At 35.9% G+C, this 16,152-nt stretch overlaps 2 protein-coding genes and 1 pseudogene across 4 annotated transcripts; 1 reads left to right on the forward strand and 2 right to left on the reverse strand.

Annotated features, from left to right (window-relative positions):
• Positions 1-438: 438 nt before the first annotated feature.
• Positions 439-5,664, reverse strand: LOC18599305 (zinc finger (MYND type) family protein / programmed cell death 2 C-terminal domain-containing protein). Of its 2 annotated transcripts, XM_018121545.2 has the most exons (11): positions 5,307-5,664; positions 5,130-5,213; positions 4,652-4,785; positions 4,447-4,544; positions 3,452-3,540; positions 3,256-3,370; positions 2,869-3,026; positions 2,716-2,786; positions 2,067-2,181; positions 1,707-1,806; positions 439-850 (listed from the first exon to the last, which is right to left on the reverse strand). In XM_018121545.2, the coding sequence occupies exons 1-11, from the start codon at positions 5,526-5,528 to the stop codon at positions 765-767; spliced, it is 1,272 nt and encodes a 423-aa protein (XP_017977034.2). In that variant the 5' UTR covers positions 5,529-5,664; the 3' UTR covers positions 439-764. The 2 variants fall into 2 exon arrangements, with proteins under 2 accessions (XP_017977034.2, XP_017977035.2); XM_018121546.2 differs by lacking the exon at positions 439-850 and having other exon boundaries at positions 1,369-1,806; positions 5,307-5,663.
• A 1,486-nt stretch (positions 5,665-7,150) lies between these two features.
• On the forward strand, positions 7,151-13,439 carry LOC18599306 (transmembrane protein, putative (DUF2358)). Of its 2 annotated transcripts, none has more exons than XM_088807003.1 (5): positions 7,151-7,433; positions 10,406-10,632; positions 11,274-11,354; positions 11,725-12,075; positions 12,975-13,439. In XM_088807003.1, exons 1-5 carry the CDS (start codon positions 7,259-7,261, stop codon positions 13,242-13,244), a joined length of 1,104 nt encoding a protein of 367 aa, XP_088663129.1. In that variant the 5' UTR covers positions 7,151-7,258; the 3' UTR covers positions 13,245-13,439. The 2 variants fall into 2 exon arrangements, with proteins under 2 accessions (XP_088663129.1, XP_007029284.3); XM_007029222.3 differs by lacking the exon at positions 12,975-13,439 and adding an exon at positions 12,388-12,638 and having other exon boundaries at positions 7,159-7,433.
• A 145-nt stretch (positions 13,440-13,584) lies between these two features.
• LOC18599309 (uncharacterized) lies at positions 13,585-15,812 on the reverse strand (annotated as a pseudogene).
• Between the last annotated feature and the right edge of the window lie 340 nt (positions 15,813-16,152).

The raw sequence follows: 16,152 nt of genomic DNA on the forward strand, positions 1-16,152 counted from the left end.
CTATGAGTTGAAATGAATAGAATGTTATTACCATTGATTATCAACTACTTTGGATTTATTTCTTAAACTGATTCTACCTTCTTTAATATCGAAATTACAACTTAATTTAGTATAGCATGATTTATTTTATGTAGTATTGTTATCAGATTGATTCAATTAACTAATTTCAAGCATGTGATGAGGTAGCAAAATCAGAAGTTCAATTTCTAATCCCGTTCTTTAAAGAGCGTACTTAATTTCTTTAAAGAAGGTCTAATTTTTTCGGAATGTATAGTAATAGTATATAATTTGATTGTCACAGCAAAAAGAACAAACGGATTTTTTATTACTTCTTAGTGGGAGATGCCTGTTTGATAATTATAGGTGGAGATTGCAATTTATACCCTTGTATCTATGAGCATTGATGTGCAATTGAGCGATATTTCTATCGGTCAAGAATTTCATTTCAATGAGAACGAAGAAATAGGGGAAAAACTCTTTTAATTTGGAGACTGTATGCCCTCTTAACCATTCTTGCCTCATGATTCCATATGAACATTTTATTGTCCGCCATACAGTTTTATTTTCAACAGTTGTTAAGGATGATTTATGACACTTTACATTGACATGAAAGTGCTCTGTTTTATTCATACTGACATGAAAATCACCCATCAATCTTTTAATCAACCGAAGATCAAAATTGCAGTTATAATTCTGTCTGTACCAGCAATGTTTTAGTCGGGGAAAATAAAGCCTGGCCACAGTTTCAAGTTTGGTGTGTTGCCTCAACTCTGAGGCAGAATGGGTTCCCTGCTAGATGAAGCCACTTGGGACTCCAATCCCAAACCATACAGGCAGCTATAGTCAATTCCTGAGAAAGATTGAGGTTTATTCAATGAGACATAACTTTCTCTCATTTTATTATCTAAAATCATATGTATCAAAAATTTAGGGAACACAGTCACATTATCCTGTTGAATAAACTCCAATAGTACATATGTTTCAAGGATATTACAAGTGCATCTTTCCTTAACCAGTCTTTAAGGGATTTAGAAGGGAGAATTTTGGTTTGGTGGCATGATAACCAAACTTATTATGCATCCTGAATATACTTATCAAACTTTTTTGGTACATTTAAAAAATAAAGAGTGGTTTATTTCAACCAAGATATACACAAAGTGCTTAAAACACTACACAAGGGAAAATACACAAGACACACAACTTTGAAGATATTGTATTCTTTAATCTAAAAATCATATATACCACACAATTTGGCTTTGGCCAACTTACCATCAATTTTTGTGCAATCAGGACTAAACTTCAATTATATGGTGTCTCCCTTAATATCAGTGAACAAGTGAAGATAAAATCCAATGGGGCTCCTTGGACTATTTCAATATTCTCTACATTCCCTATGATTTATCCAAAGAAACATGCAAAATCTTGTCTCCCAATAAAGGGAGAATACTGTTTGGAACACCAATTACACATCTTAAAAGAACGAAAATAAAATGCCTCAAGACAGAAATTCAAGCTAAAAAAAGCATAATTTCTCTCATGATAAGAAAACTAGTTAAAACTTTTCCCTCAACATAACCCAAACCCCAACCTTATAAAGAGGAAAACAAGAAAATAGAAAGAAAAGAAAAGGAACAAGACAAATAATCAAGGGAAATTAGTTGATGGACTTAGTTGTACCCAAGCAAATTCCTCTTTGTAACCAATACCTTCACAAGAGGCTTCACATGTATACACCACGATAGTTGCCCAGTCAAGAGAATGATCTTCATCCTTCACACCAAAGTAATAAAGCAACTGAGGCAAGATCTGAAAAACAAAGTTAAAGAAAAACTTCAACGAACAGCTGCAGTAGAACTCAGAATAGAGATTTTGTTTTTAGTTGGAAAGTTGAGATTTCAGGGAGGAATGAAATACAATATGAAATTAAATGTGTGAAAAGAAACCTTCCATGGACTGATTGTTGAAGATCATTAATTCTTTACTTTTTCTCTCCTTTTTAAAACTCGATGATAGATGGTTGGGCTTCTATGAGAAGAAAAGGTTGCTAAGGTAAGATTACCAAGTACCTGAAATTCAAAACATAGGAGACCACCACAATAGCTGCATCTTGCAATATCAGCCTTAGATGGGCGACCACCTGACATGGGCCACAGTGGTTTAGAACTAGCACTCCTACAATACCTGTTAATATAAGAAAGAAACAATACCATTCAAAAATGAGATATCAAGTATGTGAGTTAAACCAAGGGCTTTAAATCAATACAAATACCAAGAGGATAAAGCTAAAGAAAGAGAAAACTGAGAATGACAATTTGTATCAAGTCTATTTCAGTAACAAGTTGTTGATATGTACATCTTAGCATGTATGGCAACAAAGCAGGAAGAAAAGAAATAAATGACTTCCAATAGTAATATTTTCAGCAGCCTCTATTTGTTTGATTTTTTCAATTTTGCCCTTTTTAAACTTCATCTCTTTGCAATTTCAAACATGATGATTAGAAGTAAACCTAATGCAGACAGGCATGTAATGTTGCCTCCATTTACATTGACATTCTCTGAATGAAGGTAATGTAAGCTATATGTGGCCACTTTAAATGACCTTAGCGCTTGCAGAGTCACAAGTAGTACCAGGAATCGTGATAGCTTCTATTAAACTGTTATATGGTCCACATGAAGCCAAAAAAGTTTTCCAGTTTCAGTAGCAAGCCGTCTCACCTCAAAACTTGTTCAGGGGAATTTGCTATCCGCTCTTGGAAGGAAGCCCAACTCTTTTTGTCAGCATCTCCCTATGCAACAGAAGAAATGAATAATTAAGATATTCGCGCAAGCATTCACAACACACCATTGCAACAGTACAGGAACCAATACCTCAAAATTGTCCATAAGTGACTTCATTGAGTCATCGATTCTGTTCCGAGATACCAATGAATTATTAGTCTGTCCATCATCTCCAGACATCTCTGTATCATAATCACTTTCATGCTCATTTTTTATCTCATACTCTGGCCATAAAGTCTTGCTAGCAACTGTTTAAAATGCAAAACTTTAATAAGAAAGAATTCAGAAAGATCCTCAACATCATTTGTCCAGACTCTGCAGTCGAAAAACATGTACATGTCTAAATGAAAACATCAATACATGGAACAGTTAATCCTAGAAGAAAAAAGCACTAAATGCCTTGGCCATTAACATGCCAATTTACATGCACAGCTGATTCCAACTCAATACTTGCAGGGGCACTATCAATTTTCTTACCTTTTTGCGCTCTAATTTCAGTAATTCCACCATCACAGGCATTGCAGTCAGATGACTGAGGTGAAAGTCTCAATTGTTGACATTCAAGTTTATGACCTGAGTGCCAGTGCATGGCCTGAAAAGTAAGAAAACAGAAACGGTAGGTATGAAGTTGTCACACAAGTGAAAATAAGTAACACTTGACAACCCTAATTACCTGGTGCTTTTGTGAGCAATATCGTGCTATTTTGCAACTACTACAGAATTTATCTCCTTTCCAGGTGCCACACCAGTTACAAAGTGGAGCTAAAACATGCATACAGAGAAAACATTATAATTGCTAATGGAACAAATTAACACAATTTGATTTGTCATATGTAGTGAAACAAAAAGAAGCTAATATTAACCCTGAGAACAAAGTGATTGCAAAAATGCAATACCGATCAAGGAAAGTCTATAGCACATAAACATGAATAAGTCAACTAAGTGAAATCAACATCAATGTGAACTTAAACCAGCATTTAACTACATAAACAAAACAGCAATATAAATAGGAAAAGCACATGAAACCAGCTGCAAGAGAACTCATAGCGGTAGCATACTGCAATATAGACGCACTCAAGAAAAGAGTTATTCTCATAATGGCAAAATCTTTCTCTTTGTTATTTCGTTTTCCCATGAAGTAATAATATGGGTCATAAGAAACTTTGCATAAACAATTTAACAAGTTTCCCTCTTTTAATCAATTCATTGAAACCCATTCATAGGGCTGAGAGTTTCCTTCTGCTTTCCTCCCATTTATGGATGAACTGAATTTTAAGGATTTGGATGAAAGCAAATTCCCTTCTCCTTTTACTTCCACCTAACAAAAGAAGGGAAATGCATTCTCACTTACTAGTCTTTCCATTTTTATCATTTCCACCATTGCCCTACCTAAGATAATGTAAACCAAGAGGCAGGAACTTAATGCAAAATGCACCGTTTCAATCAAGCAGATCATAACAATAACTTTTTTTTTTTGAAAATTAGATCATAACAATAACTGATGCAATGCTTTTTAAAAAGTGAATGGCGAGACTATTAGATCTTATGCCTGGACAAAGTTACTTGTATTCTCATACCTAGATGTGGTACTGAAATCAACTCCAATATTGTCATTATATTTGTAATAGAATTTAACAACTCATCAGTAAAAATAAGAATACAAGCTACCTCCAGGGGTTAAAGGTTTGTCAGTTGCGTTGCCTTTAGGGGGTTCATTTGAATAAAAAGTATTAGCACGAGGCAGTTGGCAACGGAAAACCTTCACACTTGAGGAAACAACACATAGTCAGGCACATAAAAAAGCATATTGAAAATACTAACATCCAGAGGGTAAAAATAAAAAACAGAATATAACAGATATCATTTGAGATACCTCCGTGATTGCTTCTCTGGATGGCGCTTCCATTGTTCGTGTTGATCTCGTTGAAGACATTTCATAGATAAACACATGAATACAAATAATGTTCGATGAAAGGTCGAGTCTTTTTCAACTAATGGAGCATAAACCTAGGAATTCAATCAAGATGGAAATCAGCAAAATCAAATTCGCCTCTACCCCTTTTCTCTCTCTCTCTCTCTCAAGCAAATAATAACTCAAATAAAAAGAAAATAACTACAGGTTGTCACTGTGTCAAACTACTTATGAGAACTAGTTCAAGTAATGAGTCAAGATGAATGGCTCAGACCATAAGCCTCTAATCAAGCTTTAGCATTTTTTGTAATTTAAAATTACAAAAAATGTGATATTTATTCAAATTTGATTTGAGTTTAAAACTAGAACTCGATTCTGATGCAGTATTACTGTGCTAGCTGGACTCGGCTACATTACACTATAAAAAAAAAAAAAATACCTGAAGTACAAATTGCAGGGGTTGTCCACATATATCACAAACACAAGACATTCCTGACGGTAAATTATATGCATCCAACCATGCCTACATGAAAACTTAACAATATCATAAAAATTCCTCAAAAATATATATCTTTTATTCAAATACAAAATTAAAAAAAAGCAACAAAATGTTTACTGGGACGCCTCCGGCTTTGCTTGGAAACTGTTGACGGAGAACTGACCAACTGTGTTGAGGCTTTTCTACAAACCCAAGAATTACAGCTTCTTCTTCTTCATCGTCGTCTTCGTCGTCATCCACAGCAATTTCTTCATCATCGTCATCGTCGTCATCGTCAAGGGGAGTAATTCGGAGTCCCTTAAGCTCTTCGATGGAATCTTCCTTGCCATCGATATCCATCTCAAAAAAAGAAATAAAAATAAACTGTTTCCAAAAACTTGGGATCAGGTGTTCGGTGGATGAGGGTCTTGGAGAAGGGTTTTACAAAGACAGTAGGGTTTATTATTAGATTAAGATACCGTTTATTTGTAAAGAAAAAATTAATAAAGATGGGCAGGTTTTCCTAAGGCTTACTTTTATATCGTTGCTCCAGAACTACGTCGTTCGATGAAAAGAATTTTTTTTTTTTAAAAAGAAAGAAAGAGAGGAATATGAAAAATTAACTCAAACTTTTCACTTTGAGGTGCCCAACCTTAAACAGTTTAGTACATTTGAATTTAATTAAAATCTGCATAAAATTATAAAATATTATTTAAAATTAAATTTTAATAGTTAAAAACTCTACGATAATTATCTGAACCTGTTAAATACTCGTTTATATAAAATAAATTTTTTTATTTGAATACCCCGATAAATAATATATTGTCAATATTTATTTAAATAAATAGTTGATAAAATTGACAAAAATTAAGTTTACATCTAGGTTAACTAATATAACATTAATATTAATTAATTTCAACTAATATAAATTAATATGACAAGTATTAATTTACAGAAAAAAGTAAGTTGGTTAAGATAATAAAGATTGTGTTGAGATAAAAGAGACAAAAATTTAAATTTCACTAAATTTAAAAAATATAAAATACCCTAACCCTATATTAACGAGAACCCATTTACATAGTGAGAAATTAATCCCAACCTAATAATATTTTTTAATAAAACATATTAACCAAGAAAAAGATTAAAATAAAAAACCTTCAACAGCTACAGAAGAGAAATATATAGTAATATTAAAAAGAGTAAATAGGAGCCAAGAAACAAAAGAAAGATATGCTTTTTTCCATGTGTGAGTGATAGTATACTCACCAACAACACAAGCATGAAGCATTTCTGGTTTAATGATCAAGTGGAAATAAAATGAGAGCAAAAACGAATGCCTTTCTGGAATGAAAATGCCCTAGTTTCTTCTTTCATTGATTGTATCATATGTTTGAACATATCTGTGTTATGTGTCCAATTGGTTGTTCACTTGATTGGAGGATTCCAAATGCTGTAGGTAGGAAAATAAAGGCTGGCTACAATTTCAAGTTTTTGGTTGGGTTCCCTGCAAGATGAAGCCACTTTGGAATCCAATTCCAGACCATACAGGCAACTATAATCAATCCTGTTCCCAGGTTGTGCTGGAAACTTGTCCTGCATCTTAGTTGATTATTCATTATCAAGACCCAAGGTTGTGCCGCTAGCTATGTAGCTCTTGCATTCTGGTAGCTGTTTGATTGTTCATTATCAGTTTGAGTCCTCCTTCATCACTCAGAATTATTTCATCCTGGAGTTAAAAAATGAGAGATTCTGCCTCGAGCTCCAAAGGGAGTAATGTTTTGTTATCTAACCCAAGACCCAGTAAATCCTTCCGAGTAAAAATTCAAGGTCTGGTTGGCAACTCTAGAAACCTGTAGAATCGGAATAGGTCCTACTCAGACTTAACGACCACAAGAAACAAGTGGACGTGGCTGAACTCAAAACGACAAAAAAAGGAACAGAAAATATCATCACATTCACAAACCTTATCCGAAGAAACTAAAACGAAAAAACTGAAGTCACAAAAACAAAGGCCAAGAGACAGACAGTGTAAAACAAATATTGAAGAAGGCAAGGCCACGGGCTTTGCTACAGAATGGAAAGAGAGAAACATGAGTGGTGCTTCCGTTTCCTCTGCTCTGGCGGCCACTGTGTCTGCCTCTGCCTGGATTCACCGCAGCATCAGCAATGGCAAATGCCTTTTCTCTTCCAAGCAACTTAAAGGCCGCGCACACCCCTCTCAATCTCACTCTCACCATCACCAACACCACCCTTTTCTTCTCAGAGGTACCGTGTTTTGACATTTGCTCTTTCTATCGGCTTGTTTTCTTTGTTTTCTGTTTACTGCTAATGTCATCAGAATGAAAGAAAAGAACTACTAAAAGGGAAATAAGAAGAATAGAAACAGTTGAATGATATTGATAAATAACCACTGAAGGGTTATTGCCACTTGAATTTGCAACTCGGATGCAGATTTATAAAGCTGTGAAAGATCTAGATTATAACCTTTTCTTTCCGAGAGAGGTGCGGTTGCCCATTGGAATATCGAGTACTCTGTGGTATTCATTTGCTTTGGAAGTAATTGATATGCGTAGATGCTCAACTTTGATTAATTATTATTTAAAGTACTCTTTACAAGAAAATTACATTTAAGGGTGTTTCAAGCGCAGAAGCACCAAGAGAGTTCTAAGTGCAGAAGTGCTCAAAGGTGTTCCATGCGCGGAAGCACCAAGGGTGTTCCAAGCATGGAACTGCCCAAGGAGTTCCAAGCGTGGAAGCGCCCAGGGAGTTCCAAGTGTGGAAGCGCCAAGGGGCGTTCCAAGCGCAAAAACGCCAAAAGGTGTTCCAAGCGTAGAAGCGCTCAGGAGCGTTCCAAGCACAGAAGCGTCCAGGGCATTCCAAGCACAGAAGCGCCCAAAGAGCACTACAAGCACAGAAGCACACAAGAACAAGCATAGAATAACTATTTGTACGGGGAAGTGAAAGTAACTCAGAATAAGTGGTAGGGTTCATGAGTTACCTTCACGTTTGGAATGTTTTAGAGAGTTTGGCTTGATGGCTCGGATATGGAGATAGTTAAGAGGACTTCCTCTTAATATTTCTTTGAAGTAGATGTGCTTTACCCCTTTCTCTTTCCTTACTCCTTAAAAATACGTATGACACACTATCAAATGCTATTGCTCCATTTATCTAGAACTTACGCCCACTACCTATTACGTGATTATTCTTTAATATTCTGTAAACCGTTCTTCAACTGGTTTTTCATGACAAGTACGTTCTCCCATGATTGAACGTGCTCTCCTAAACAACTCCTAAGAAAGCGTTTCTACTCAGTATAAATATGAGAACTTGAAGATAAGAAAGAGATCTTTCGAGGAGGGGAAACACCTAGCAGATATTACTCTGAAAAGCTCTCTCTCTAAATTCCTCCAAGCATTCTTTCTCTTCAGCCTTTCTCATTCGCCGTTATCCGCCGCTTCTTCCACCTTTTCTCATCCATCGCCACCTGCCACCCAAAGCACTTACGCTTCAAGGATTGCTCCAGTCTTCCTCTTTGTCGCCTTTAGCACATCTCGATTCACTAGTTGCAACACATCCTCTCTCTTTAACCAAAAGGACCCTCTACAATATGTAGTGGATGCAGTAAGTTTGCCTATGTCTAATTGGTTTTTTAAGTTGAATTGTCTACAAAACTTGACGATATGCACACACCCTTCATGTCTTTAAGTGAGTTTAAGCCATTTATAGATATGTACAAGTCTATAGACATGTCTAACTATATTCAGTTAACATAGATTCAATAATGCAGAATTGGCATAATGAAAAAAATCATTTTTGCAGGTAGACATCATGGATTTGTGATGAAAACAACAATAAATTTTTCAAATTCATATGTTTCCTAAGATCTTTGTTCTTACACAACCGATTGACACTAGGTGGATTAGACCATTGCTTGGATTTTGATCAATGTTAGTTTAGGACCATTGCTTGTTTGATTTTTAATCCAGGATGCGCTGTGTTGTGCAGAATTCTTTAGTAGTGTGATGAGTTAATGTATATTCTGTGTCTGCTGGAGACAGTTCCTTGCACTGCATAATGGATATTTTAAAAATGCTATGCTTGAAACACTGGCTTTTAGGTTATTCTGCAACCTGTTCTATTTCATCTCTAAATGTAATAGCAATGCACATTGCATGGCTACCAAATTTTGGGCTTTTACAAGGCATAGCAAAACTTGGTGGCTGATAGTTGATTTCCTAGTAAAATAGCCAGGACATGCTTGTACTAAGGAAGCTTACTTGTGGTCCGTCAGATTGTGGAAATAAGCATTATTTATGTCAGAGTCTGGAGGAGCTTCAATCACAGATTGGCTGGCAGAAGACTTGTCGATTGCCATATTATGTGATCAATGTTGATTGAGGATCATAGTTAATCAATAATAAGCCTGGCCTTTCAGTATGTTTTTCATTAAATATAAATGAAATTCTTACCCTTTTAGGAGTTGGTAAATTGATTGGTATGCTTAGAGAAAGCAGATGGATGAGTGGGTCCACTTGAAGTGAAACTAAGGCTTAACAGGATTTCCTTGTACAAATTCCTTTGTCCTACTGTAGGAAACATTTTCATCCTTTGTGCTTGGACCCTGCTCTTCTATCTTTGTTTTACTGTCAAACCTTATTTATATTGATTAACCTAAAGATTAAGCCCACAATCTTTTGGTGCTCAAGTTTGTAAAATATCTTACCTTTCCCGGATTGGAAACTCTTCTCTTGCCCTTCATATCTGAGCTTATGATCTTAATTTCAAAATATGTATGCTTTACTGGTACCACAGGCTTATCCAACTCACTTGCAGCCATTCATTTGAGAAAAACAGTATCTTTTCTCAGCCACCCAAGATGTCAGGGAGTTTCCAATTGGGACTTTCTTTTACGTTTACCTTCTATTTTCTTTTTCATCTTCTTGTTTATTCATTCAGTCATAGGTTACTGTAAAATCTAACTTGCTTTAAACAAAAATATTCTGCGAATAAGATCTAAGCATTGATTACCATACTTATCCAACCCCTGTCCATTGGGACTTTGACGTATGAATTCAGGGAGCAATAGTTGCAATATTGCTAAACCTAATATTCTCATACACTAAAAATGATTCTTTAAGGTTCTTGTCACAAGAAACGCCTTATGTCAATGTCTTATCTGCAATTTAAGCTGTTTTTATGTAATAAAACATGACCGGATTGATTCTGATGTCTTGCAGTTACGAATAAATCAAGCAGGACTGAAGTATCTGCTGATCCTACAATTGAGAGAACAGAAGGTGATAAGATAGTTGATGGGATGGACTTTGGTGAGCTTTGTGACGAGTTTGAATGCATTAGTAGCCCCTTGGTGGAATCAACAGCAAGACAACTTGTACGTGATATTCTAGAGGTCCGAGAAGGCAATCGTGCACTAGGAACATATGCAGTATCTGTCAAATACAAGGTGCTTATGTGACCTTTTTGCAGAATTCACCGCATAACTGGATCTTCTGAAGATTCTAACTTATACGTTTTACTACATCTGCTCCTTTTTCTGAATGGAATACTTAATCCCAACTATCATGAGCTGCAGGACCTTTTTTTTGGTTTCTTTTCTCTTTGGAAGATCAGGACTTACATTTGGTTCAAAACTTTTTTAACTTTCTTTCTGAAAGAGAGGCGGATGGGGATAAAGGTTTAACCAAAAAGTGATTAATGCTCTTTTATTCTCCTTGTCATTGAAACACTTCTTGAATATTCAATGAAAATCCCCCTCTTTGCCATCACTTATCTCTTTCATCTGTTGTCTATTGAGTTTCTTTTAGCGTTTATGTAAACACGATTATGGCTTATCTTTGAAACTTAAGAAGAAGCATAGTAATTGGTCATAGCTATGGTTATTTGGGAATCATTATGTGCTTAAAATTTCCATAAAGTCTACTTTGGGATCTGGCCTTACCCAATCAGAAAAAAATCGACCTTACTTTCTGAAAAAAAGAAAAAGACCTTGAGTGCTAAAGCAATGAGATATGAAATAGTGTTTCTTGTCAATATGTTAATAGTGAGGCCAATAATATCTAAGTTTATATGACAATTGTAATGCAGGATCCAGTTAGAAGTTTTACCGGTCGTAAGAAGTACAAGAGACCACTTTGGATAACTGGTGCTGTAGAAAACCCCTCTGTGGTAAGGTTTATATTTACTTATTTGTTTTAATCCTTGATAGAATTAGTGAGTTTTCATAGTGTCATAGCATGACCACCTGTACACTGCAGCACTGCCTCTCTCTTTTTCTCATAACTTTGTGGCTGTACTTTTTGCGTTAATGCAGTGACTTGTAGTTTGATAGCTTTGCTTGATGCATTTATAGCATACAGACTGCCTTCAACTTCAAGTTGATCATTGTCTAGGAGCGAGTCTGAAGTTTAATTCTGTTGGTTGCTTATTTATTCCTTTTTATGCTTTTGAGCTGTTTTATCCTAACATACCATCAGTAACTATGTTATTTGCACTGATTTCATCCATTTTTTTTACCGTTGTTGTCCTATTACTACAGAAAGTGCAAGAAATGGTGATGCTATCAACCAGTGTACTCAGCATCAAATGGACAATACAAGGAAAGCCTAAATCTTTTCTTGCTAGCATAGGCGGAGATCTGATTATAAGAGTCAATTCACAATTCACATTGAACCAGATTAGTGGCCAGGTGATTGAGCATGAAGAGTTTTGGGATTTATCCTCTTCATCAGTCATTGCTCAGGCATTTTTCTGGACATCTCGTCGTCTCTTTGCTACAATTGAGGCAGGGAAGGACTTGGCAGATGGAGCCAAGGACTTGTCAACTCGTTTTTCTTCTAAGCAAGAGAACTTGGAGGTTTATCCCGACCCTTCTGGTGATCCAACTAAGGTGAGTTCTTGCAGTAAATGTACCTACAGCTTCCATCTTGATTTGTCTTTACAAATGAAAAAAAAATTATAATGAGATGTATTCGTTACATTAAGCTGCATTCAACTGTGTAGAACTTTTCTCTCTATCTTTTACATATATAGTATATAAGATAGTAACCTTGTCCAGCGGGTGCAAAAGGTCTTTTGACAGATTCTTGATTGCAATTTAGATAAATGTTTCCAATTTTAAGATATTTGAGCATTTAGTCATGAATATGTTCATTCTCTTACCTTCTTATTAACATGCTGCATCATCATTTTCTGATATCAGTTCTTTCAAAGGGACGATGGATTCCAAAGAGATGTGTACCAAATTGCTTTGTTTCTGGCAGTCCTCTATTTTGTGATACAGTTCCTGAGAACAACCTTGTGAAACTCATCATCCTACAAAATCCTCATTCATTATTTGAACCCATCATTGTAATTATCAGTTTTTATATTGTCATACCGATAGATACTGATTATAGAATATATTAACCATGTTCAATTAAAAATCTGGAACAGCTTTCAGATTGAGCTTAACTTTCCCTGTTAATTGCTTATTCTCTTGCTCATTTATTTGAAGGATTAAAGACATTAGATAATGACTGTGCTTAGGAGTGCCTCATTTTTTCTATGGCACAACTGAATTTAAGCTGGTGCAATTGATAATCAAATTTATTTCCTATATTTGTCAAGAATATTGTAGCTGTCGTTGCAGGTCTAGAAACTCGACCCTTCCAACTAAAAGAGGAAGCCATAAAATACTTACTAATGTTGAAAATTTTTACTCTTTAAGATTTTCATATTATTTCCCCATATTATCTATACTTGTTTTAACTATTTGAATTCAATCTTTCCAATAATTTTTTTTTGTAGCATTTCTGTAATCGTCGTCAGTGTTGTTCATCAGAAGTGACACGGTTAAGGAAGGGCATGACGAGACAAAGAGTGTGTATGAAGATGCAAAGAAAGTTAACTCCTTTCCTTTATTTGTTTTTCTTTTTTGTTGTAACAAAAAAATTATTTATTAAATTAGGTTCAAAGGAATGCATTGAGGGAGAAGGGATTCGAACCTTACTCTTTAAAAAGGGGGTTATACACCAACTAATGAGTCAAATGTTTAAGTGCATACAGGACACCGGTTAATATAAGTACATATATGGTTAGTATGAAAGCAACAAGGATGGAAGGTTAAAGTGTGTATGAGTGTGCGCGTGCATAATGCAGTTACATAAATACATCTCATCCTTCTCTCTGTGATCTGTAACCCTCCTTTTTCTTACTTCCTTTTTAAGGTACGTGAGGAAAACACCAGATTTCAAGCATGCCATTTTTGCCCAACTAATTGCAAACTCTCCTAAACCTTAAGATTAAATCATACTCAACTAATTGCAAACTCTGGTTGATAAATTCTACCATGCAACCCAAATTCTGAAAATCAGTAAATGCATGTAAAACAGTACAACAGACTCAGGAAGAATGGCTATTGATGCACTTATAAAGTACCTTTAGGCCACTATAAGCTTGTTGGATTTGCAAGAAAAGACTTTTGATTTGAGCCTCAAGAAGGCTATAGTAGAATTAACTTGGTGAATTATCCAGATGCATAACAAACACTCGCAGATTCAAATATCTCAAATCTGGCTTTATGTCTTTCATGCTTGCATTGCATTCTTTGCAGATGATATAACAAAACACTTACAGCAAGAGCCATAATACCTGCTTCGGACAGAGATGTACAGCTTCACTGCAGACTGCATAATGCCAAATCAGCCTTCTTCCTCAATTTAATAGAGTACCTGCAGGCTGCACAATGCATAATCAATGAGTAAAATTCTGCCTTCTTCCTCAATTTAAAAGGATTAGAATCGGTCACAGCTTACAGGTTATAAAACTTATTTGCATTTATTGCACTGATGTTGGCTGAGAAGAAATAACTCATATTAACATTTTGATAGCCTTCACGATTTCTGAACTAGTGCACAAAAAGATTCACCAGTTGAATCACTAATCAATAGATCCACTACCATGGCTGCTGTGGACACATCTGCAGAAAATCCTTTGTGAACCATTTCATGTAGAATTTCTGCTGCCCTAGATACATCATTGTTTTCAAGAAATCCTTTGATCATTGTATTATAAGAGCAACTATTAGGCATGCAACCATCCACCTCCATTTTCCTGAGCAACTCATGTGCTTCATTTGGTAGCCCTTCCTTACAAAGCCATTTGATCATTATATTGTAAGTGTAGACATTAGGGTGTAATCCCTTGACTGTGAGTGCACAAAATAATTTTCTTGCAACTTTAAGTTGCCCAACTTGACACAAGCCAGCAATTAAGATACTATAGTGGACAATGTCAGGTTACAATCCACTGTTCTGCATTACATGAAAAAGTCCCAATGCATCATTAATATGACCATGCTTGCATAAGCCATCTAGCCAGGCAGAGTAAGTCAACATGTTTGGTACCACGCCATGAGCACTCTCTTTGAAAAGTTCTTGTGCAGCCAAAAGTGTCCCTATCAATGACATGCCACTAATAAGAGTTTTGTAAGTAACAGAGTCAAGGATTGATCCATTTTGAGTCATTTCACGAAAAACTTCCACTGCCTCATTTATCCTTCTAGCTTTACAATATCCATTGATCACAATGTTGTAGGTAACAGCATTCGGAGCACAACCACTACTAACCAGAAAATTCAGAAGTTTTCTAGCCTCATCCATTTCACCTTGCAAACAGTATCCATCCATCAATGAATTATATGTAACTATATCAGGCTCAACACCTTTTTGAATCATTCCTTCAACAATATCTTGAGCTTCAAAAGCCCTACCCTCTTTACAAAGCGCATCAACCAAAATGTTATATGTGATGACATTTGGTTTGCAATTGTTGGCCACCATTTCATTCAATAATCTTGTAACCTCCTTCCACTGACATGAAGTACACATTGAATGTATTAAGGAAGTATAAGTGACAACAGTTGGTGGAATGCCTTTACCTCACATTTCCGAGAAAAGCTTCAAAGCCTCAGTTGCATGCTTGTCTTTACAAAGGCTGTCAATGATGGTGTTGCACGTTACAATATGAGGTGCACAACGTCTTTCTTCCATAATCTTTAGCATTCTAATAGCCCCATTAGTGTCACTTATTTTACAAAGACCATTCACTATGGTATTATAAGTGATTAAATTAGGCTTATATCCTTCCCTTACCATGTCATCAAACAACCCCACAGCTTGAGCTACTTCACCTGCAATGCAGAGTCCATTGATCAAAGTGGAGAATGTTACGATAGTTGGCTGAAGACCTAACTTCAACATTTTCCCTGCAACAGAAAACGCGGAATCCATTCGATGCATGCAGCAAAAACAATTAAGCGAGATGTTGAGAGTATATACATTAGGATGAATTCCTAGTAATTCCATTTGTCTAATGAGAGAAACGGCAGTAGGGTAATGCTTCATTCTAACAATGGCCCCTACTAATCGACTAAATTCCACAACAGAAGGACGTGGATGCATATCGACCATCTGATCAAACTTGTTTAAGGCATCATCAATTTTATGAAACACATACTGGGATTTCTTGCAATGGGTAGTGGAGAAATGAGAGTTGTGGAAATAAAAGAGAGCCCTTTCCTTATTTAAAACAGCAAAAGAATTCAACAACAAGAAGGGAAAAGAACAGGCAGATTTGTGGTTACCAAATTCCGAGTGTTGAAGAAGAAGAAAGAGAAGCGCTTCTCCAGCCCCTCATCATCGTCACCAAACAAATGCAAAGCTCCAATTCTTCTTCAGCTCAGCTGCTTGTCCGATGCGTGGCGCTCCAATTAACTTCAAGTTGTATCCCATTGACCCGCTCCATTTCAAACCTTGTTTTCGGGTTGGGGTTGGGGTCGGGCCAACTTATATACTGTGCTTTAAATGGATTCAAAAGTTGAAACCCGGACCCAATGGACCCGCTCCATTAGTTTAATTTGAGTTTGGGCGGGTTCAAATCCAAACTATTTGGTAAATCTCAATTACATGTTCAGTTCAAGTTTAGA

The sequence above is a fragment of the Theobroma cacao genome, chromosome 5 (genome assembly GCF_053813885.1).
Source record: "Theobroma cacao isolate CCN51 chromosome 5, ASM5381388v1, whole genome shotgun sequence".
NCBI lineage: Eukaryota > Viridiplantae > Streptophyta > Magnoliopsida > Malvales > Malvaceae > Theobroma > Theobroma cacao.

Excerpts from the sequence above, each read along its gene's own strand:
- LOC18599305 (XM_018121545.2), bottom strand. The coding sequence starts at position 5,528 with ATGGATATCGATGGCAAGGAAGATTCCATCGAAGAGCTTAAGGGACTC. Across the intron at positions 2,787-2,868 it reads CACTTATGGACAATTTTGAG|GGAGATGCTGACAAAAAGAG; the intron begins GTATTGGTTCCT and ends TCTGTTGCATAG. Across the intron at positions 1,807-2,066 it reads TCCTATGTTTTGAATTTCAG|ATCTTGCCTCAGTTGCTTTA; the intron begins GTACTTGGTAAT and ends TTTGTTTTTCAG.
- LOC18599306 (XM_088807003.1), top strand. The coding sequence starts at position 7,259 with ATGAGTGGTGCTTCCGTTTCCTCTGCTCTGGCGGCCACTGTGTCTGCC. Across the intron at positions 7,434-10,405 it reads CCACCCTTTTCTTCTCAGAG|TTACGAATAAATCAAGCAGG; the intron begins GTACCGTGTTTT and ends GATGTCTTGCAG. Across the intron at positions 10,633-11,273 it reads CAGTATCTGTCAAATACAAG|GATCCAGTTAGAAGTTTTAC; the intron begins GTGCTTATGTGA and ends ATTGTAATGCAG.